Source organism: Esox lucius, chromosome 23 (genome assembly GCF_011004845.1).
Source record: "Esox lucius isolate fEsoLuc1 chromosome 23, fEsoLuc1.pri, whole genome shotgun sequence".
NCBI classification, from domain to species: domain Eukaryota; kingdom Metazoa; phylum Chordata; class Actinopteri; order Esociformes; family Esocidae; genus Esox; species Esox lucius.
The window spans coordinates 7,593,496-7,615,970 of record NC_047591.1 but is presented as its reverse complement, the minus strand read 5'-3'; the positions used below and the strand labels follow the sequence as shown (position 1 = coordinate 7,615,970).

General features: G+C 38.8%; 2 protein-coding genes across 2 annotated transcripts; one reads left to right on the top strand and one right to left on the bottom strand.

Moving 5' to 3' along the window:
* Window positions 1–120: 120 nt before the first annotated feature.
* On the bottom strand, window positions 121–12,835 carry gys2 (glycogen synthase 2). The gene is made up of 16 exons (XM_010886969.4): window positions 12,560–12,835; window positions 11,261–11,442; window positions 10,174–10,365; window positions 9,174–9,359; window positions 8,210–8,354; window positions 7,950–8,067; window positions 7,739–7,859; window positions 7,559–7,665; window positions 7,302–7,361; window positions 6,958–7,036; window positions 5,529–5,642; window positions 4,309–4,435; window positions 2,984–3,079; window positions 2,528–2,691; window positions 1,031–1,111; window positions 121–683 (listed from the first exon to the last, which is right to left on the bottom strand). The coding sequence occupies exons 1-16, from the start codon at window positions 12,678–12,680 to the stop codon at window positions 495–497; spliced, it is 2,082 nt and encodes a 693-aa protein (XP_010885271.1). The 5' UTR covers window positions 12,681–12,835; the 3' UTR covers window positions 121–494.
* Window positions 12,836–21,376: 8,541 nt separating this feature from the next.
* Window positions 21,377–22,254, top strand: kiss2 (kisspeptin 2). Its single transcript, XM_034290123.1, has 2 exons — window positions 21,377–21,825; window positions 21,962–22,254. The coding sequence occupies exons 1-2, from the start codon at window positions 21,723–21,725 to the stop codon at window positions 22,252–22,254; spliced, it is 396 nt and encodes a 131-aa protein (XP_034146014.1). The 5' UTR covers window positions 21,377–21,722.
* Window positions 22,255–22,475: the final 221 nt, after the last annotated feature.

Here is a 22,475-nt window from a genome sequence, read left to right as displayed (position 1 = left end):
CTTTTGTTGTTGGATCTTGAAAATGTAGTGCAATGTGCAAAAACACAGGACTAAATAAAGCTGACAGTGATTGAATATATTGTTAAATGAAATGTTTAATAAAATGATTTTGAATTCATAGCAACACTAGTCTAAAGATATATCTGATTATAGTGGTAATGTAAGTCATATATGATTTAAGATTAGGGTTGGCATCTCAGATGTCTCAACACAATCCCTAATAGCTGCTGATTCAACTAGTCATGTCTAATTTATTAACGCATGAAGGTACAATTATTGTCAAAGGAAGGAGGCATTTTGTCTTGGAAAATATATAGGTAGTAGGTCTAAATTATACGTGAGGCTCAGTGTCTTTACAACAGTAAGGATGATATTTTTTGTGCTGGGCTAAAACAAAAACCTCCCCATACTGCATCTTTTTACGATATCTGTAATCTATTCCAGCATATTAATGACATTCCTCTCAGTTGCCAGACTGCCCCAGGAGTCTTTTTTCACTCAGGAGTGGGACCCAAACTGAAAGGAGCTTTGATGTTCTGCCTGTCTCTCTTCGCCTCCTCGTCTTCATCATACAGCTCCTCCTCATCACCATCCTCTTCATCACTGTGATGGGGGGTGGAATGCACTGAGGCAGAGGGGGAGGGGGGCACAGAGCCAGGTCGGGGATAGCGGAACCCCTCAGTCTGAGGAGAGAGAAGGGACATACTGCATCTCAAACCTTTGAAACGATATGGGTAATATATACTATTCATATGAGAAGAGAGTTACACATTAACCAATGTGAAGAGAGAGTTAGTGAGAAGGAGAAAGTGTGAGACATGCGTGTGTGTGAGGGAGAGATAGAGATTGTTTAACTCTGTATGGGAAGTCCTGAATGAGATGAGAGGAAACCGAAATCACAAATAATGTCTTGTCATTTGCCAAAATGTTAGATTGTCAATTACAGCTCAGGGAATGGATCAACCCTGACAGCATCTACTACAGTGTCAATCAATAATCAGATGAAGACAGACTCTCCTCTGTAACTCACCTGTGGTGGGGCTAGCGGCTCCATCCAGAACTTTTCAGGGAATGCTCTGCTGAGAGCCAGGCTTCGGGCGTGCATGTAAAACTGCAGTGAGAAATGCACGGGAATAGAAGACATTCAAGAAGAGAAAGTAAAGGCATTATTTGAATAAAAGGGAATTTTATTCAAATAAAACCGGACAAATAGCCTACTTCTTAAAAGTATTTTCTAATATTGATTTCAGTCACTACTTTTAAATACCTGGTTTGAATACGAGAGTATTTGAGTAATTATTTAATCAAATAAAACATTAAAATACCTACAAATGTCTTCAAAAGTAATTGTAATACACATATTGTACAAACCCAATTCCAAAAAAGTTGGGACACTGTACAAATTGTGAGTAAAAAAGGAATGGAATAATTTACAAATCTCATAAACTTATATTTAATTCACAATAGAATATAGATAACATATCGAATGTTGAAAGTGAGACATTTTGTAATGTCATGCCAAATATTGGCTCATTTTGGATTTCATGAGAGCTACACATTCCAAAAAAGTTGGGACAGGTAGCAATATGAGGCCGGAAAAGTTAAATGTACAGATAAGGAACAGCTGGAGGACCAATTTGCAACATATTATGTCAATTGGCAACATGATTGGGTATAAAAAGAGCCTCTCAGAGTGGCAGTGTCTCTCAGAAGACTAGATGGGCAGAGGATCACCAATTCCCCCAATGCTGCGGCGAAAAATAGTGGAGCAATATCAGAAAGGAGTATCTCAGAGAAAAATTGCAAAGAGTTTGAAGTTATCATCATCTACAGTGCATAATATCATCCAAAGATTCAGAGAATCTGGAACAATCTCTGTGCGAAAGGGTCAAGGCCGGAAAACCATACGGCACTGCATCACATACAGTAATGATACTGTAATGGAAATCACATGGGCTCAGGAATACTTCCAGAAAACATTGTTGGTGAACACAATCCACCGTGCCATTCGCCGTTGCCTGCTAAAACTCTATAGGTCAAAAAAGAAGCCGTATCTAAACAGGATCCAGAAGCGCAGGCGTTTTCTCTGGGCCAAGATCATTTAACTTGTCTCCTCAGTGCCCAGATGTTTGCAGTCTGTTATAAAAAGAAGAGGGGATGCCACACAGTGGTAAACATGGCCTTGTCCCAACTCTTTTGAGATGTGTTGATGCCATGAGATTTAAAATCAACTTATTTTTCCCTTAAAGTGATACATTTTCTCAGTTTAAACATTTGATATGTCATCTATGTTGTATTCTGAATAAAATATTGAAATTTGAAACTTCATCATTACATTCTGTTTTTATTCACAATTGTACAGTGTCTCAACTTTTTTGGAATCGGGTTTGTATTTTAACCCAAGTCTGTGTAGTATTATCCATGAAATCCAACTTGCTTTCAAAAACCAAGCTTTAGCCACAATCAAAATATTACTGGCCACAAAAGCCCACCTTTAATAACATAGTTTCTTACTGCAGCCACTCACCCGTCCCAGGTACCTCCAGTCCAGTAGGTCCGACAGCCTCTCTGTGCGGTTCCTTTGAATGATACGCTGTCGTCTGGATTGCTGGCAGAAGCCAAACATGAACTGTGTTAACTGGTTACACGACTCCTCCGCCGAACGGAACCGCCGATCCACTATGTAGATCCCTGAGGTAGAGAGTAGCATAAAGATCTGAAAACGAATATATAAATATATTTCTACATGCAGCCAAATATATGTAGATTTTTAGCATTTTTGAAAAAGGTCCAGGAATGGACCAGAGACACACAGGATCACACGGCTAATGTATAACACATCTGGACTAAAAATAACTGAGCTCTGTTCTTTATCAGATCACTCCCAGAGCACCAAAGTACAAGGCTCATGTATATTTGAAACCACTCTACTGTAGGTTCTGGTTTGAAGGGTTATTTAAGACAGGATGATGCACATTTATACCATAAGCTGTGGGGTCGGACACATGTTCCTCCATGAAGCAGCCAAACCCAGACAGGTTGGTGGTGACACTGGGGATGCCCATTACAGTACACTCACCTGAAGAGAGAAACACATGTAGAAAGTGACAGAGTCCTTGCCTGTCTTCAGAAAATGTTGGACTCTACCAACACATACATCAATCAGCCATGACATAATGACCACCTGCCTAATATTGTGTCGGTCCCCCTTTTGCCGCCAAAACAGCGGCAAAAGGTGTGCTGTGGTATCTGACACCAAGACATTAGCAGCAGATCCTTTAAGTCCTGTAAGTTGCAAGGTGGGGCCTCCATGGATCGGACCTGTTTGTCCAGCACATCCCACAGATGCTCGATTGGATTGGAATCTGGGGAATTTGGAGGCCAGGTCAACACCATGAACTCATTATTGTGTTCCTCAAACCATTCTTGAACCATTTTTGCTTTATGGCAGGGTGGGTTATCCTACTGAAAGAGGCCAATGCCATCAGGGAATACCGTTGCCATGAAAGGGTACACACGGTCTGCAACAATGCTTAGGTAGGTGGTATGTGATAAAGTAACATCCACATGAATGGCAGGACCCAAGGTTTCCCAGCAGATCATTGACCAAAGCATCACACTGCCTCCACCTGCTTGCCTTCTTCCCATAGTGCATCCTGGTGCCATGTGTTCTCCAGGTAAATGACGCACACGCACCCGGCCATCCTCGTGATGTAAAAGGAAAGTTATTCATCAGACCAGACCACCTTCTTCCATTGCTCTGTGGTCTGGTTCTGATGCTCACATGCCCATTGTAGTTCCTTTTGGAAGTGGACAGGGGTCAGCATGGGCACCCTGACTGCTCTGTGGATATTCAGCCCCATACGAAACAAACTGCGATGCATTGTGTGTTCTGACACCTTTCTATCAGTACCAGAATTAACTTTCTCATCAATTTGAGATACAGTAGCTCATCTTTTGGATCGGAGCACACTGGCCAAAGTCGCTCAGATCCTTATGCTTGCCCATTGTTCCTGCTTCTAACACATCAACTTTGAGGACAGAATGTTCACTTGCTGCCTAATATATCCCACCCACTGACAGGTGCCATGATAACGAGATTATCAGTGTCATTCACTTCACTTGTCAGTGGTCATAATGTTATGGCTGATCGTTGTATTTTAAATGTACTCTCCCTTTATGGGAAATGCATTTAGTGAACGTTACTTTGGATAATGGTGTCTGCTAAGTAATTCCCCAACAAAGTACACACACGGAGGATATAGACATACACAGTGTTAACGTCTATGTGTACAGTAGGAGTGTCACCTGGTGTGTATCCCCAGGGCTCATAGTAAGAAGGGAAGACACCCAGGTGGCAGCCTCGTACAAACTCCTCATAGTCCATGGGTAGCAGGGGACTGGCGGAGGACAGGAACTCTGGGTGGAACACTATCTGGATCACAGGTAAAGAGACTATTAGGAGTTGTAACCATTTTGAATTAACATTGGGGATCACCGCTACGCTGGCTGTAGCCTACACTTTATTGCAGCAATATCTAGGCTAGCTGGAAACAAAAGCATTTTGGCAAGGCGGGTCCAATAGCCTAAGCTGCTGGATCCAGTACACATGCACTGCTGCTCTGTGGGTTCAAAAATGACTGTTCTTCCATCACTTTCCTGTCCATTGAACATAATGTCCTAGACACATTTTCAACCCCTAGAAAAGACAAAGGGATTGTGGGGAGACTTCGTTGTTGTATGTTGTATGTTGTATGTTGTAGCAGAGTCACCATAGGATATGGGGGATAAGAATAGGTGCAACGTGCAGCAAATGCAAATTAAATAATGTAGAATTAGTAATAAATAAATATCGCTGTAATATTTTACTGAAATCATTTTAGGAAGTTAATTCTGAAGTTTTTTCATACATTTCAAAATCTTTCTCCCCTCACAATCTCATTATGACGGTAAAACTCCACAGCAGGTTTGAGTGAGTCGGAGACCTTAATGTTTCCTACGATGCACATCTTGCCAAGGCATCCTGTTTTCACCTGCGCACACAGGATGGATTAGAACCACAATTAAGCTTGCTGGCGGCCAACTAAGCACAAGGAGTCGCTACAGTGCATGGACCACCCCAGGCCGTTCCGTTCTGTATAACGCCTCCAGGATTAACGCACCTGGCCACAGTGAAGAAGCTATAGAGTGAAGTATTTACTTAGACCAATGTGCCACTCGGTGTCCCATAATAATGCAGTATTTAATATAGTATTCATTAAATAATATAGTAAGCACAAAGCGATTGAGGCATACTGCAGTGTTAATATTGTATTCTACAGTCCACTACAGTTTACCGCAGCTTACCACAGAATGCTAGAGAACACGATGCGCTTCTACGTCTTAAGTTTCTTTTTTCCCCTGGGTATGTATATGGTCAATTATTATTGACCATATACATTAGTTATATGGTCAATAACTATGCATTTATCTTATTTAAATCAACGAGCTGAATTTCAGACATAAATAAACCTGGCTATTTTGCATACCTTTACCCGGTCCACACGGGCATTGAAGAGGCCGATACGTCTGATGTTGGCCAAGATGGGGTCAGAGGCATCGTCCAGCATGTTGTGAGTGGTCACTGGAGGAAGGCTGTGTCTCTGCATAAAGAATGATAACTGTATATACCTGTGTTGGACACCACAATGAAGTGTTCAACACCTGTCAGTTTTAAATACTTTTTTACCATTGCCAGATATATTTTCAGTAACTAGCTGGAAGCAATTAAAGTTAGCAGCCTATTATCATGAAGGCCCAGGGATTCGATCTAGCATTCCTTAAATTTGATACTCCTGTTGCTGCAGGACAACTTACTGAGTATGTAGGTTTTAAAAATGCTTGTAAAGTTAATAATTTACAAAGAACATTTTGATTTGCCTTAGATAATGTATCCAGACCCATAAAAGTGACTATTCATTTTAATGTATATACAAATTCACATTTCCTGTTGCTGCAAGATTACTTTCCTGCTGTAGCAAACCGTCAATGATCCATGACTAATAACCTTTTACAGTAGACATCAGAAATATGGATCTGAGGATTTGTATATAACCCATGTCATAATTCTATTGAATGACTGTCCTTTTTTGGGATAGCCAAGAGCAAAGGTAAGAGTGGTTGAATAGACAATATTTTAACAATTCAAAATATACTGTACAGAGCAGTGCTGAGGCACAAAAAAATATGCTGCATCTTAATAAGCAGTCTTAATACATGCAGAGCCATATAACCTTAACCACTGTCTGGAACAAAATTAAAGCCTCTTCTACGAGTCCTTCAAGCAGCCCCTGACACAAAAAAATTTGACTCATAATAAATCTGATTTCGTAAAATATTACAATGACAACAAAAATGCTGAGCAATTAAACACATGTTCATTTCACCTACACACAGGCAAAAGTCAATATATCTTCTATTCCTGCCACTTCATTTATCATGTTAATGAGACATCAGTATTAAATACCAGCTTGTATGCATCACTGCAACACCACCAACAGCCAATCTATTGACCCCTGGATCAGGGGCCCAGTGTGGTTCAATGAAGCCCAGACCTTTTTCACTGCAGGGACCATCCATTCATTGTTTTAGTACCAGTTCCATTGAGAATTGATCATCTCACAGGGACATAGCTCATACTGAGCTTAAAGACCTAGTCAATCAAGAGTGAGTTGATTGACCTGGTGGAATGGTTATACAATAATCAATGATAGAATAATGTCCATTCTAATAACTCTAAACCAATCGTTTAATCATACTGTGGACACGACCTAATCAACAATATGGAAAGTGTTAATGTTCTTGAAAATCTAACTCTCAATAGCTTTATTGCTGTATGTATAAAGCATTTCTTTCATCATGTCTACTACAACTTTACAAAATGGAATACTGTAAATGATCCACCTCTTCAACTCCTACCTGTGTGGCATAGATGGCTCTCTTCATTATGGTGAAATCGTCTCTGTCCAGAATAGTGTTCATATCAGGGAGATCTCCTCTGAAGACGTCACAAGGCAAAACTTAAGTATTCAAATTAAAACCCGCATTGACAAATATTTTATAAACACCATGTGTCATATATCACTTTTTGATCGGTTCAAGACACAGAGGTGACACACGATTTGTTTCACTGAAGTGAAGCATTAGTTCCTTCATAATAAAAGCCTACTAAGAATATACTGGCATGGTTGTCAAATTAAAGAGTGTTACACTGTTGACATGATGCTTCGTACAGGTCTGAGGAATACTTTGGAGGTACTTACTTTAGCAAAGCCTCATAAAGCCTGGTGCCAAACTTCTCTTTCACAGTGTGAGCAGTGTCCCTGTCAGAGAGAGATACAGAGATATTCAGCAATCTCTGTTTAAGATTTCAAATATTCAGTGGAACCAAGGCAAGCTCCAATGTGGTATAATATAAAGAATGCAAATTACAATGTTTTTCTAATTATTTATGAAAGTGCCAACATGTTAGTTTGCATTAATTCACAATGTGTACTGGGGCCGGGTTGGAGAGACATACCACAGCTGTTTTCGCACCGCTTGTCCCTTCAGAGTCTCTATGTTGTAGTTGTTGGTCTTTGCTGGCATAATAAAGAATACCACGACTGTGACGTCACTCTTATGCACCTGGGAGAGAGGAAGAGAATGCTCGCGTGACAAGAGAGAGGCCAGTGGATCTTCATTATTAACAAGGTCCTACCCTCAGCAGGTAGTTGAGTCTGGACAGTGACTCCAGGAAGATGTCCGCTCCCTTGTTGGAGAATTCATATCGTCCAGCAATGAAGAAGAAGAGCGTTTTCTGAAGATTGAAATCAAGATGGCTGACAAAAAACAGGTTAATAATCAATAATAGCTTAATCATGTGCTGTATATTGAATAAGTAACATTTAAAAAATTGACTTAAGCATTACCCATAGAAGTGTCCTCTGATGAATTCCTGGATCCGACCCTTGTTAGTCGAATGAAGGTTCTGGAACTCATGCATGGCTGAGAACTTCCTAATATTCAATCCATTTGGAGTCACCACATCTGTGCAGTAGACAGAAAGAACAGCAGTGTTTTGAAGCAGGAAACATTACAGCATTATTATGTGTCACTGATAGATCACTTTAGGTCCTTTATTCTGGTTTTGTGATGGTTAGTCCTGATGAGCAGGACCCTGATCACTCACCTGGTTTCCTGTGCAGCATGTGAGTGGCCTCCACAGCAGTGATCTGGGACACGGTGGTAAAGACATGGGCACAATGGGCTGCAGCTCTCTCCAGACAATAGCGATGGTAGATCTGCCTCTCACCCGCTTCCTGGTCTATATTAAACTGACGTGGACACATCACATTTATCAACACTACGACATTAGGCAGCAATTATTAAGGTTAACTATTGTTTAGTTATCATTTGTTCTGTGCATTCTGCGTAAATATCAGGTGACATTTAAATACAACTGATCATTTCAACTGTTGAGGGCACACAGTGTTAACTTTGAATTCATTTGGCATCCAACATTTAGACAAATGTAAATCCAACAGTTAGACAAATGTTTAAAGACTAGGATCTCCCTTGAGTCTCTTGTCCACCAGTAAGGCTTCCTCCATAATGAGAGGTTGCTGTCAATTACACAGTCTGCCCAGTAAATGACCTTTGGGTTCACAATGACCTTTTTACAATCAGCCTAAAAGGGCAAATTACAGTACTGTACAGGAGCATAAACACAGCGCAGATCAGTAACTCTCAGGGGGAATTGCAGGTAGAAACTGTAAATCTAACAAAAGAGGATATTGTTGTGTTAGGCATTTGAACAAATGTACAGACCAATACTGTAGCTCCCTGACACAAAGGGAAAGATACTTAGTCTAACATAATTTTTAACCCCAACACTGACAAAATGTGTGGTTGTGATAAAAAACAAATCACCCTCAGAAGTATGTGTGCTTTTAATAAATATTGGGAATAAAAATGTCCTCAAAAAGATTGAACCAGGGAAATGGGTTTGTTTTAGATTTAGGGTTAGGAGTAAGGGTTGGGCTTGGGCAAGTGTTAACATTTTCAGGGTTAAGGTTAAGTTAGGTTAAGGTTAAGGTTATGATGTCCTCATTTGTATAGATAGGTTTTTATATGTTTGTGTGTGTCCTTTATACCTTGTCCAGGTTGTTATAGAAGTCCACATTGCCGGCACAGAGGTATCGTCCCAACAGCGTGGCATGTGTTGTGAAGATGCTTGCTATGGGAATCTTGCGTGAGCGACAGAGAATAAGTCCTGCCCCTGCCTGCCACTCATGGAAATGAGCGAGGACATTGGGCGAATCTCCAAGTTGATCTGTTAACTAGGAATAAACGTTAAGGCAATTTGAACTTCATCACTGATTTTTTGCTATGACAAACCTTATACAACCCAAGCGGATGGATTTTTAATGAGTACAAAGGCTCCAGTGTTATCTATTTTAAAAGTATCAGAAATTGATGCAGTGTTCCCCAATCATGTTCTTGGTGCACTAAATGGGGGTTTGAACTAATAAAATGATTAACAAGTCTTTAATTTGAATCAGGTGAATTAGTGCCAGGGCGGAAACAAAACTGTGAACCCCTTTGGAGCACCAGCAGCAGCATTGGGCAAAATACATTTTATTTTATTAAAACTAAGAAATCGACTGAGACCTAGGTCTTATTTAAAGCATTGCCCTGCATTACAAGTGCAGCACTTATATGTAGAAATAGAAAAACTAATAGAAAAATTAAACACATTTGATTAAAAAAAAAAAAACAATAAAACAAAATAAGAAACGAAGAAATATCAATTATGAAAAATAATTAATTTAATAAAAATAATAATTAACAATAAAAAGTTCATCAGTCAGATTTTTTAAATGTCTTATATGTACCAAGACTTCGAGATTAAGGTTTGTCTGTATGCAGTTTAAAGATATTTATGAACAGCAACCTTGGCTGATAGGATAGTCTAGAGCCCACCCCATCACCCACAAGAGCAGTCATTGGTCTTACAAATCAAACCATATTTTGGAAATCAATGAGTTGGCCAAAAGCACCATCCCATTCAAACAGGTACAGAATTCCAGCATAACTTTTCTCTTCAAAACGCATTTATCATACAAGGTGTATTATCATTATTTAATTTTTTACCTCTTTGAAGAACCAAGCGACCATGGATCCAAAGATGAGTGAGTCATTAGCCTCTATGTCATGGAAGGGAAGGCCAATGCCACAGGTGTCCCACAGATCCCCCTTCCATCGGTCCACGTTCCAGGCTGCGGCCTTGGTGTCAAACAGGATCACATACGGACTGCCCTCGATCAACCACCGGCCAAAATATACCTTAAACACAAGCACCGCAGCTCAGGATGAAAATACAGCTGTCAACTAGAATGATATTAATATCAACTAGCGCCAAAAGAATAACTAAAACATATACAGTACAACCAAAAAAAGGGAAACGTTTTTCTTCAAGATAAAACACGAGACCCACAGTAACAGCATCATAGGGAAATTCTGCCCTGTTGATCCTAGAAATGGTGTTTGTCTGCCATCTTGTGGTCTCCTCATCTCCTCATCAGATTGTTGAGAATTATATGGTTTTAAAATAAGTAGTTTTCTGTTGTACGTCAAAGTGAGAAATAACCCAGAGTAAGTGGTCTGGTAGGCATGGGCCTACTATGGACAGCAATGTTACAGCCGACCAGTGTGAAGGACACTTTTCTGACTGATTAGACCAGGGTAGGCTTACTAAGGCCCTGAGGCAATTCCATCCGGCCCATGGTAGGTAATAAAATTGGTTTGAGGGGAAGTAAAACATAACTCACAGCCCATTCTTATACATCAGAATATGAATTCAAATTATTTAGACATATGATGGACATACTGTATGAATGTATAAATAACTGCCCCAACAGTGTTTTTTTCTTCACCTTAGAAATAGGGTGTAGAAACAAAATAAAACAATAAATTAAACAAAAGGAACCAGAGAAAAAGGTTTGGAATAACTTCCTTCAATCTTATCTAAACATCTTCCTGTGGCCATGTTAACAAGATATCTTTATTTACAATATTAATTTAACGGCCACACACTTTTAATTCTGAAAAGTAAAAGCATTCCTGGGTAGATTTCATAAGATCAGTTAGTGAACTGAATGTTGGAAAATGAGCTACCACAAAAATACTGCAACGCGGGTTTGTTTGGATTATAATAATATCCCAAAGTGGATTAAAGTACCGGGCAGCCATTTTCAGTGAGGGCTCCCATGGCTTTCTTGATAGCAGGGTTGGAGGGCTCACACTTCTCCACCTGGGTGTTGATGTTGTGTTCATAGTACGGCCCCATCATGAAGAGATTCTCCCCCCATTCATCCACTGTTATCTTGGCCTTGGTCTGGATCACTGTGTAGATCCCACCCACTGGAGGAAAGAGTGGAAACATTCATACTTTGTAACTTGAAACATGGAACACATTGGGGCCCCACAAACAGTATAAATAATAATAAGATGTATTGTATTTTGTAGTTGGTTCTAGGTATAGTCTAAGATACATTGGAATTAACAAAAACAACATTTTGCCCATGATGCAAATAAATCAAAAGATGCAATGCTGCATGAACAATATACTACTGTTGTCAAATATTTGTGAAGGACAATCAGAAATCACAAACCACTGTATGTGCACACTGTCATAGTTAACATAATACATACCTGATGTCAAAGTAGCAATCTCTGATTTCTACACCACAAGACCAGATTGACTTTGACAACAGATCTGTATTTATACAGTACACCGAAAATAATGCCAGTTGTATCATTAACTATAAATGTTTTCATTTATTCAAGGTTGTTGTGTCTATTTTGTGTCTATTTCAGTTGACTTTTTTCAGGAAGACTTTTTTAAACTCTCTGTATCTCTAGTCATAATGGTAAGGGCCATATACAGTAGTTCAAATAGCCATAGTTCATATGGTTCTTATCCTACAAAAACAACATACAGACATATGGATGTGGAGGAGATTGTGTATTTGCCTTCAGCTTAATGTTTAACAATTCACAGTTAAACAGTTCATTTTCTCCAAAAAGTTTCAATGTATTTTAATAATATATTTTTTGGGGGGGCAACATTTGAAGATTTCCATATTTAGCTAAATAGTTCACCCTGAAATAAGGCTTAATTGTCACAACTCCAAAATCTTCTCATTACTGATAGTATCCCATATATCACCGCTATGAAACTAGAGTCCAGGGGTCATGAACTCGTGAGTTACTCCATATTTGTACACTTCACTGCAATCCATCTTGACACAAAGAAAGCAACTCTGTTTAAAATAATATACTGTTCAAAGCACAAGATTGTGTGATGAATTTATGGACTAATAATATTAAGGAATCTGTAGAGAATGCATACACCATTGAAATTATGAACACTACTACCTTAACTGAGGAATACAAACAAATATGTTTAGTCCCATGGACAAAAACATTTGAAAAATACCAGTTGTATGCACATGGTTTTAAGTAAGGTAATACTAACCTTTATTAGTGACCTCCCAGGCCACCTCAAACAGCAGCAGGTTCTCTACAGGCAATTCTTCTTCTTCCCAAAGCGGCAGACCGCTCAGAGATGACATGGATAAAGAACGGGTCAGGGGCATGATGCTGTCAACCAGTAAAGTTTTTTTTATTAAGAAAAATGGTTAGTAAAGTGCTACAGTTCGTGGATTCTGTTCTCTGTAGATTCAGCTATAAACTGTCAATCTTCGCACATCTGAGTCTAACACTGCAATTTACTGGAGTCAGGGAGCAACACACATCCTGTGGTCTTGGTTTGTCAGTCCTCATGGTCAAATGTCCAGCCCGCCTTCTTTTTGTGGCGGATCACAACCCTCGTCTGTTAACCAAAAGTCAACATTCCCTGGCAGCAAGCACGCGACTGAAGTCCATACACAAACATCAATAAATAGGAATCTTTTGAGAAATCCAAATGTAGAAAATATGTAATATTCTTATTTTATTTACAGGGTTGTTGTATATGCACAGAACCAGTCAAAGGTTTGGACACACCTTCTCATTCAAAAGGTATTTCTTTAGCTTTACTATTTTCCACATTGTAGAATAATAGTGAACACAATCAAAATAATGAAACAACCCATACGGAATCAAGTAGCAACCAAAAAATGTGTTAAGAGATCAAAATACATTTCATAATATAGATAGCTTTGATGACAGCTTTGCACACTCTTTGCATTCTCTCTAACAGCTGAGATAGTCACGTGGAATGCATTTCAATTAATAGGTTTACCTCGTTAAAAGTACATTTGTGGAGTTTCTTTAAATCTTAATGTGTTTTAGCCAATCAGATGTATTGTGAAAATCTAGGCTTAGTTTACTGAAGAACATCCTTATGTCTGTACTGTAGTAGTTCATAGTATGGCAAGAACCGCTCAAATAAGCAACCAAATGACAGTCCATCATTACTCTAAGACATGAAGATCAGTCAATCTGGAAAATTTGAAGAACTTTGAAAGTTTCTTCAAGGCAGTTGTAAAACCCATCAAGTGCTATGATGAAACTATCTCTGACGTGGACCCCCACAGGAAAATCAACAATTAACAACACCTCAGATTGCAGCCCAAATAAATGCTTCACAGAGTTCAAATAACCGACACAGAAAGATATAAAGAAAAAACCAGGTAAGCCTAGTTCAGCCAGCCCGCAATTCAAAGTGAAAAACATTGTTGCCCTCCCTGGGTTTGAACCCAGGTCTCCCATGTATGAGGCAGTGTCTTCAACCACCTCACCACAGTGTTACACATTGGCCCACAGTTGGTATAGCATTACAACAGTAGATCGTTTTGTTACACATTAACATCACACCAAGATTGAATATTTCACCAGACAAGCATTGTGATAAACTGATTAATATTTCTTATTAAGTTTACCTCCACCACAAATGGCATCTATGAACTGTATGGCTTTTGCCACTGGCCATTTTAACAGCTTATTAGGCATTCGTGAATGACATTAATACAATAACTATCAACATAGGTGACGATGACTGACTTTTTTTGTCAAGTGAAAAGACAAGAGAACCATGTAGCCAGCTAAGTTCATGTCCAGCCTGAAGAAATCCTAATGCATAATTAATTTGACTGTGACGAGAGTTGATCTCGGAACCTGTTGTTTGCTAACCCGCATCTCTAACCACTACACTATTTAAAAAGGGCTGGTCGGTTGGTCGGTCAGTTAGTCAGTCTCACATTCGCTCTTCTAGGTGGGCTCCACTTACACAGTCCGTCAAAAAAAGATATATCCATGAATGATCAGGTGTGTCAAAAATTTGGACTGATACTGCATTTCCAAATTGTCATGGTTAAGGTCATTACACACCTGCCATCATTTAAATGACTCTGATTAATCACAAATAAAGTTCAGCTGTTCTAGTAGGATTTTCCTGACATTTTCTTAGTTGCATCTCAGAGCAAAAGTCATGGTCCGCAGAGAGTTTCCAAAGCATCAGGAGAAGGGTATAAAATTATTTCCAACATATTAGATATACCATGGAACACAGTGAAGACAGTCATCATCAAGTGGAGAAAATATGGCACAACAGAGACATTACCAAGAACTGGATGTCCCTCCAAAATTGATGAAAAGACAAGAAGAAAACTGGTCAGGGAGGCTTCCAAGATGCCTACAGCAACATTAAAGGAAATGCAGGAATTTCTGGCAAGTACTGGCTGTGTGCTACATGTGACAACAAACTCCCATATTCTTCATATGAATGGGCTATGGGGTAGGGTGGAAAGACGGAAGCCTTTTCTTACAGGAAAACATCCAAGCTCGGCTGAAGTTTGCAAAAACAAGTCCTCCAAAAGCATGTAGAAAAATGTGTTATGGTCTGATGAAACCAAGGTTGAACTTTTTGGACATAATTCCAAAAGGTATGTTTGGCGCAAAAACCACACTGCACATCACCCAAAGAACATCATACCCACAGTGAAGCATGGTGGTGGCAGCATCATGCTTTGGGGCTGCTTTTCTTCAGCTGGAACCAGGGCCTTAGTTAGGGTGGAGGGAATTATGAACAGTTCAAAATACCAGGCAATTTTGGTACAAAACCTTCAGGCGTCCGTTAGAAAGCTGAAGATGAAGAGGAAATTCACCTTTCAGCATGACAACGATCCAAAGCACACATCCAAATCCACAAAAGCATGGCTTCACCAAAAAAAGATTAAAGTTTTGGAATGGCCCAGCCAGAGCCCAGACCTGAATCCAATAGAACATCTCTGGGGTGATCTGAAGATGGCTGTGCACAGGAGATGTCCTTGCAATATGACAGATTTGGAGAGCTTTTTGCAAAGAAGAGTGGGCAAATATTGCCACGTCAAGATGTGCCATGCTAATAGACTCCTACTCAAAAATTGCTGTAATAAAATCAAAAGGTGCTTCAACAATGTATTAGTTTAAGGGTGTGCAACCAGGTTATTGTGAGTTGATGCCACCCCCTGAGTCCATCTCAAGATAACTCAAGATGCAACATTCTACGTTCCACCCATCATAGTTGTATGAAAGGAATGTTGAATTAAGTCATAGGTACTCAAATCTTGCCTGGGAATACCCATCCGTCTCAAAATGTTGTTGTTACCCTGAAGTAGCCACTTGCTACTTCAGGGTAACAACGGAGGTTTCCTAGTTCTGGTATACATCTAGTAAATGGAACGGCCGGAGGTCCCCAGGAGAGGTTTGAGGACCACTGCATTAAGGTATTCAAGCAGGTATATTCCCAATCTACACTAATGGCCGGATGTTACAATGTCCATTTCCATGCTGCTAAGTTTTGCTTACATCTCTTTACAGGTCAGGTTGCCTTTCTTTAAGTTCATCCTTAGAAGTAATGATATTAGAAACAGCAAAGTATTTATTTGTTTCACTTTATTAGTCAGAACTGTAATAATTAAAGTCTAGTCTGTTCACAGTTTTGTAAGTTTCTAAGAGCAAGCTGAAATACAATCTGCAAGAAAAACATCTGTGAACCAAACACTTTGTATTGATTGATGACTAATGTGGTTCTAAAAACTGCCTGGCTACCCGAACCTCGTAATCAAGCAAAATGTTGTAATTTTCAGACTGAATTAGGTAGTGAACAGTCAGCAATCTAAAACATACAAACAAAAGAAGTAATTCACATTTTTCATACAGGGTATAAATACAGCACCAGTCAAATGTTTGGAGACATTTACACATAATGGGAAAATGTGTCAAAATTTGACTGGTAATTTATATACATACAGTGGGAAGAACAAGTATTTGATACACTGCTGATTTTGCAGGTTTTCCTACTTACAAAGCATGTAGAGGTCTGTAATTTTTATCACAGGTACAATTCAACTGTGAGAGACAAAAACAAAAATCTCAAAAATCACATTGTATGATTTTTAAATAATTAATTTGCATTTTATTGCATGACATAAGTATTTGATCACCGACCAACCAGTAAGAATTCCAGCTCTCACAGACCTGTTAGTGTTTCTTTAAGAAGCCCTCCTGTTCTCCACTCATTACCTGTATTAACTGCATCATTATACATTTTTGGGTAGCACTATTAACAAGCAAACTCAGAATATCAAACATAAAACCAAATTTACCATGGTCCCAGAGGACAATGTGATAGAGACTATGATTTGATGCCGAAAAATAATTCATCTTCTGTTGTTTGGGAATATTTCGGGTTCCAGTGAGATGTCACAAACTAATGTAGGTCTAATATTAAAAACCCGTAAGACGGTGGTTAGAACAACAAGCGGCCTCACAACAAACTTATTTCACCACATCACCGACCAACCAGTAAGAATTCCAGCTCTCACACACCTGTTAGTTTTTCTTTAAGAAGCTCTCCTGTTCTCCACTCATTACCTGTATTAACTGTACCTGTTTGAACTCGTTACCTGTATAAAAGACACCTGTCCACACACTCAATCAAACAGGATCCAACCTCTCCACAATGGCCAAGACCAGAGAGGTGTGTAAGGACATCAGGGATAAAATTGTAGACCAGCACAAGGCTGGGATGGGCTACAGGACAATAGGCAAGCAGCTTGGTGAGAAGCCAACAACTGTTGGCGCAATTATTAGAAAATGGAAGAAGTTCAAGATGACAGTCAATCTCCCTCGTTCTGGGGCTCTGTGCAAGATCTCACCTCGTGGGGCATCAATGATCATGAGGAAGGTGAGGGATCTGCCCAGAACTACACAGCAGGACCTGGTCAATGACCTGAAGAAAGCTTCATGCTTCAAATAATTGTTCTCCCCACTGTACATACACACAACTGAGCAAAATCGTAAATGTTTATTTTCTTTCTTCTGCATTAGTGTTTCTTCAGAAAAGTGCCATTTTTGTTTTCCAAATAATGCAGTGTTACTGAGAACTATCAGTTTTTTCTTAAAGAAAAAATTAAGAGACCACTGCTCATTTTTCTTTTCAATTTTCTTTTTTTTCCAAAAAGTTGGAAAGGAAAGTTTTGAGTGAGGAGCAGAAGCGTTCAATTTGCAGTGGTCTCTTAATTTCAACCATTCTGTTCCACACTCAAAACCTTCCCTTTAAACGTTTTTGGAAAGGAAAGAAAAAGTTGCAGTGGTCTCTTAATTTTGTTCCCGAGCTGTATATGTCCCTAAGACTTTTGTATACTATACCTGCCAAGAAGTACCTCGGACATTGTTTTATAGTCCTTATCAGTGGCATGTAAAAAAGAAGAGTCTGTGCATACTGCCTTATGCTCAGTCCATGAATTTAAGTAGCCCCATTTGGAAGTAAAAGCAGACTCTAGGGCATTTGGCATAGTGATGTGTCGACAAGCAAAGCAATAGTCAGAGTTCTGGCTTTAGGAGTACTCAAGCCATGGATGATATATATATTGAATGCCCTCTTCCTGTTACATTGCATAGTTCTTGGAAATACCTTTAAATGTGGCTGCACTGGGCCCGATGCTTTGGATTGTTAAACATCTGCAAATTATACATTATCAAGATCAGTAAAGTACAGGACAGGTTGTGCTCACAGGTTTTAGAGCACCTGCTAAGCGGTTGTGTTGCGTGTAGTATAAAGATAATGTGTTTGTGTGAATTGACCATTAGGTTCATTTTTTTGTCATGTAGAATTTAAAGCAAGCATTATCAAAAACAAATGTAACAACAGGTGTACCATGAGGTCCAGATATGGCATTGCTGAAAATTGCTGTGCTTAGGGCTAAGATTATCTTCTGCTATATTACAACATGAAAAATAATTAACAGACTGTGTTGAATCTGGTGTCTAACATTTAATACTCTTAAAGTACTCTTGGTTAGCTTAATGAGGACAGGCTAATGTTGCCTAGGTTTATCCAGCACTCAACTCAAACCTAGACAGCTGGTTAACTAACCTGAGGTTCAGTGGCTACAGTAACTCACTAAATTGCTTTGCTCACATACCGTTACGATCAGAGGCAACTTATATTTCAACACGTTATATAAGAACTATAATCATGCAAAACGAGTTACAAAGTTAACTTAAAGTCTGTTAGTTATCATTATTAGTTAAAACCCCAGCATGATATTGCTAACGGTAAATGTGAAAAGTAATGCATACTAGTCAATTAAAACATTACAACCAACCTGTTCAGTTTGTTTATTGCGCAGTTTGGTTTCAAATATGAAGCACCTCCAGGGGCATGTCAAAAATGCATTTTAAAATGGGCTTCAAAACACATTTTGTAATGTATTTTCTATACAAATTATGCCTACATATTGTAATGAGAGCATGTTTGTCCTCTAGTCAAATTTGTAATGTATTGATACATTTTAACATGCAATTTCATATGTAAATTGTATTTGAGGTCCAATAAACCTTGTAGTTTATGTAAGCTTTACATGCATTAATCCCTATTTTTTCATGTTGCCTACGTGTGCTTTAATAGCATAGTATCTTTAATACGACGGAAGACGGAGAGCTGGTTTCAAGCGCAGGGCGCAGCAGGTTTATTTTGTTAAGTACCCCAGGAGAAGGTAACTTTGTCAAGGAACAAGCCGAAGATCATACACAGCCAAAAAGGTAAGGCAAAATTACAGGAGGATCAGGCTGAGTATAAAAACGAATGAATGGTTACGGTGCAGGTTCGGTAATAGACCACGGTAAAGATAGTTTGAGATTTGCACCTTCGACTTCTCTCAAGTACGAGTAAAACTGTCTTCGGTCCGCCCACCGTAGACGGGTGCCGGACAAAGCTATGTCCGCCCGCCCGCGAACGGACTACTTAGGGACCGGGGTAAAAGTGCAGTCCTCAGAACGAAGGCTTTTTATGATACAGTTTGTAGCTAATAACTACTAATAATATAAACTACGATATGATATATATTTCAAAAGTGGAGATATTCATCAGAAATCACTGCAATATATTCTCCATTACATTATGTAAGAGCCCCAATTTTAGATTTTAGATTTTTCATATACACTGAACAAAATTATAAAGGCAACTTTTGTTTTTGCTCCCATTTATCATGAGCTGAACTTAAAGATCTAAAACTTTCTCTATGTACACAAAAGGCCTATTTCTCTCAAATATTGTTCACAAATCTGTCTAAATCTGTGTTAGTGAGCACTTCTCCTTTGCCGAGAAAATCTATCCACCTCACAGGTGTGGCATATCAAGATGCTGAATCTGACAGCATGATTATTGCACTGGCTGCCCACAATAAAAGGCAAAAATGTGTGCAAAAGTGGACGCGCATAACCAGTTTGGTGAAGAAGGAAGCGTTAGTTAAAATTTGGCTGGTAAAAACAGAATATATCTTTGATAATATTCATATAACATTTTATTTTGTTATCTACTCGACACATAATTCTCAGAACAATGATAGGCAATAGGCCTACCTGGTGTTTTATCTATTTCAAGTTTCAAGGTTTATTTGTCAAATGCACCGAACCACACACCTAGGACGAGTTGCACCGAAAAACCTTTACAGGATCTGTTTAATAGATTTGGCAGCTATTTGTTAGATAGCTGTAACATGGCACTGCCTTCAAGATAAAACATTATAAACAGTTTATTTATTTATTTAGCGTTTTGAAAATCCATCAATGGTGGCCGTAATAATCCCAGGTTAAGTTCGCGCAGGTAAATCTTATTTATATGCGGGTGTTCACGATTGCAAACGTACATTCGCGTGCCCTGGAGTTTCTGCAACATTTTGACAATGTTGGTTGTGGAGCAAATCATCAGACTACTGAAGATATAGTTTATGCGCGAAAAGCTACGGGTATCTAAATTTGTATACCCTTTTCGAGTAATTGCCATTTATTTTTCAACAATGTTTTGAAGCAATTAAAAACATGAATAAAACACAAAAAGAACAGGCTTAAGCATCATTAGATTTTGGGTTATGTTCAGATAAAAAGTCAGAATGTGTACGATCTAGGTTTATTGGAATAAATTGGAATGACTGAATATCTGACAGACCTTTAGGATATAATGTAGAGATGTAGCCCAATCATATTGAAGTAAAAAGCAATGGTTTAGAAACCCATTTCCAAAAGCAGTGTAGCCTACACAACCCATAAGGTAAAAGGTGAATTCCGTTTTTGGCCAGCTATGTAAACTCTAACATTGATTGATCCCGCAAAAGATATTCAGTTGGTTATAGGCTATTCCTATTTGTTTTCCAATGCCTCTTAATTGAAAATAATCAGATTATGTTACTCAGTTCAAAAAGTTACCTTACTGATTACAAATGTGGACAGGTAACTTGTTATTGTAACTGATCACATTTAAAAGATAACCTACCCAACCCTGCCTATGCCTTTGGGTACACTAATGTTCAAATATATAGAAAGTACTTAAAAAAGGCTTTGTGTAATCGTGTCAGAACAAAAAATACCTCAAAATTTAAATAAAAACAAGTCCCGAACTGAATATGCAGGAGATGATGGGAACAGGTGGTGCAGAAAACAGGTGAACCTAATGAAGGCGATTGGGGGGTGAGGTTAAACAAAATAACCGAGCATAGTTATGCAAAACTAGATCTAGACATGGAACTACGAAAACTAGAATCAGTAACCGAAAAACAGGGAAACAACAAAAACAGAAAACACAGGACTTTACAGTATTGATGATATAGGGTCGAAAGGAGGACGTTTGAGCTGGCAATGCGAGCTCCGCCATACGCCCTGGTAGTGATTCAAGCATCTTGGGAATTTTGGTCTAATATAGCCTAATGCATCATTTGATGGACTAACAGGACATTTCTCTTGTTTACAATAACTTGTATTATATTTGTCCAAAGTCCATCTCTAAACTGCTACCAAGTATATACAATATTCTTCAACAATCTAACAAATCCATAAATCAACTAACTTAGCAACAACTAAATCACATTCATATTTTCCGGGAAACTGTGATCCATTGGCATGGACTGTCAACAATTCCTAGAAGGTAATGAATTATTTATTTCAGCACCACTACGCGGAGGACAGCGCATTGAACACGACTCATTCGCGGTTATGTATCTCCAAATCAGGGTCAGTCCGGGGCATGCAGAAAGGAATATAAGGCAAAGAAACACACGCCATTCCTCAATAAAAGACTGCGTGGTGTAGATAACCATATATTTTCTTGTTGCATCATTTCATTGGATGCGAAGAGTCATCACACGGACTTTGAAAGAATGAGAATGTTGGCATTTATCCTGCTTTTTGCCATAATTCCACAGAATGGAACTTCGGGGACTCAAGGATTAGGAAGGATTTCTCAGTGGACAGATATCCCAGGTAATTTAATGCTTTTATAAAACGGTACAGTTTTCAAAGTTTTTTTCATTCTCAGTATTTCCTGATTCAAACTTTATATATACATTTAATAGGCTATGAAAAAAAATTCTCATAATTTGACGCTTTCTTTAATCAGGACATTTCCCTGCTATGTCTAAAGTGGGGCACTCCTTGAAGAGAAACGAGGTTTTTGGACCAAATATACCCGACGATGCTCTTTGTTACCTTTTAAAAGAAAATGAAGAACCGAGACAACTGATCTGCAAACATCTGTTAACTCGGACTAGTAAATTTAACTTCAATCCGTTTGGGCTCCGATTTGGAAAGCGTGCAAATGGTTACCCATCTAAAGTCAACCTCACAAGATCCAAGACAAGCAAGCTGTTGCCTATTTTACTTTATCTCCGAGAAGTACAAGCTCCAGCCTGAAAGGACAAGCGGTTACTCTTCCCAAGATGGAAATGTTTAAACATGAGATGGTTATAGTTATTAAAATCATAAGGTAATTAGTCCGTGTCACTGTCTACTAAGGTAGAATTGTAAAATACACATTCTCACTAAAAGGCTTGTTTTTTTGTATTGTGTAATGTAATTACAACCTGTGAGGACAATGATGAAAAATGATAAGATTCATTTTGGACGAAATACTC

What these genes read in the sequence shown, in the direction of transcription:
- gys2 (XM_010886969.4), bottom strand. Translation starts at nt 12,680, where the DNA reads ATGCCCCTGACCCGTTCTTTATCCATGTCATCTCTGAGCGGTCTGCCG. An exon ending in TCACTGAAAATGGCTGCCCG is followed by an intron (nt 10,366 to 11,260) that starts GTACTTTAATCC and finishes CTTGTGTTTAAG; the next exon opens with GTATATTTTGGCCGGTGGTT. An exon ending in CCCGTGTGGACCGGGTAAAG is followed by an intron (nt 4,436 to 5,528) that starts GTATGCAAAATA and finishes CCTGTGATCCAG; the next exon opens with ATAGTGTTCCACCCAGAGTT.
- kiss2 (XM_034290123.1), top strand. Translation starts at nt 21,723, where the DNA reads ATGAGAATGTTGGCATTTATCCTGCTTTTTGCCATAATTCCACAGAAT. An exon ending in TCAGTGGACAGATATCCCAG is followed by an intron (nt 21,826 to 21,961) that starts GTAATTTAATGC and finishes TTCTTTAATCAG; the next exon opens with GACATTTCCCTGCTATGTCT.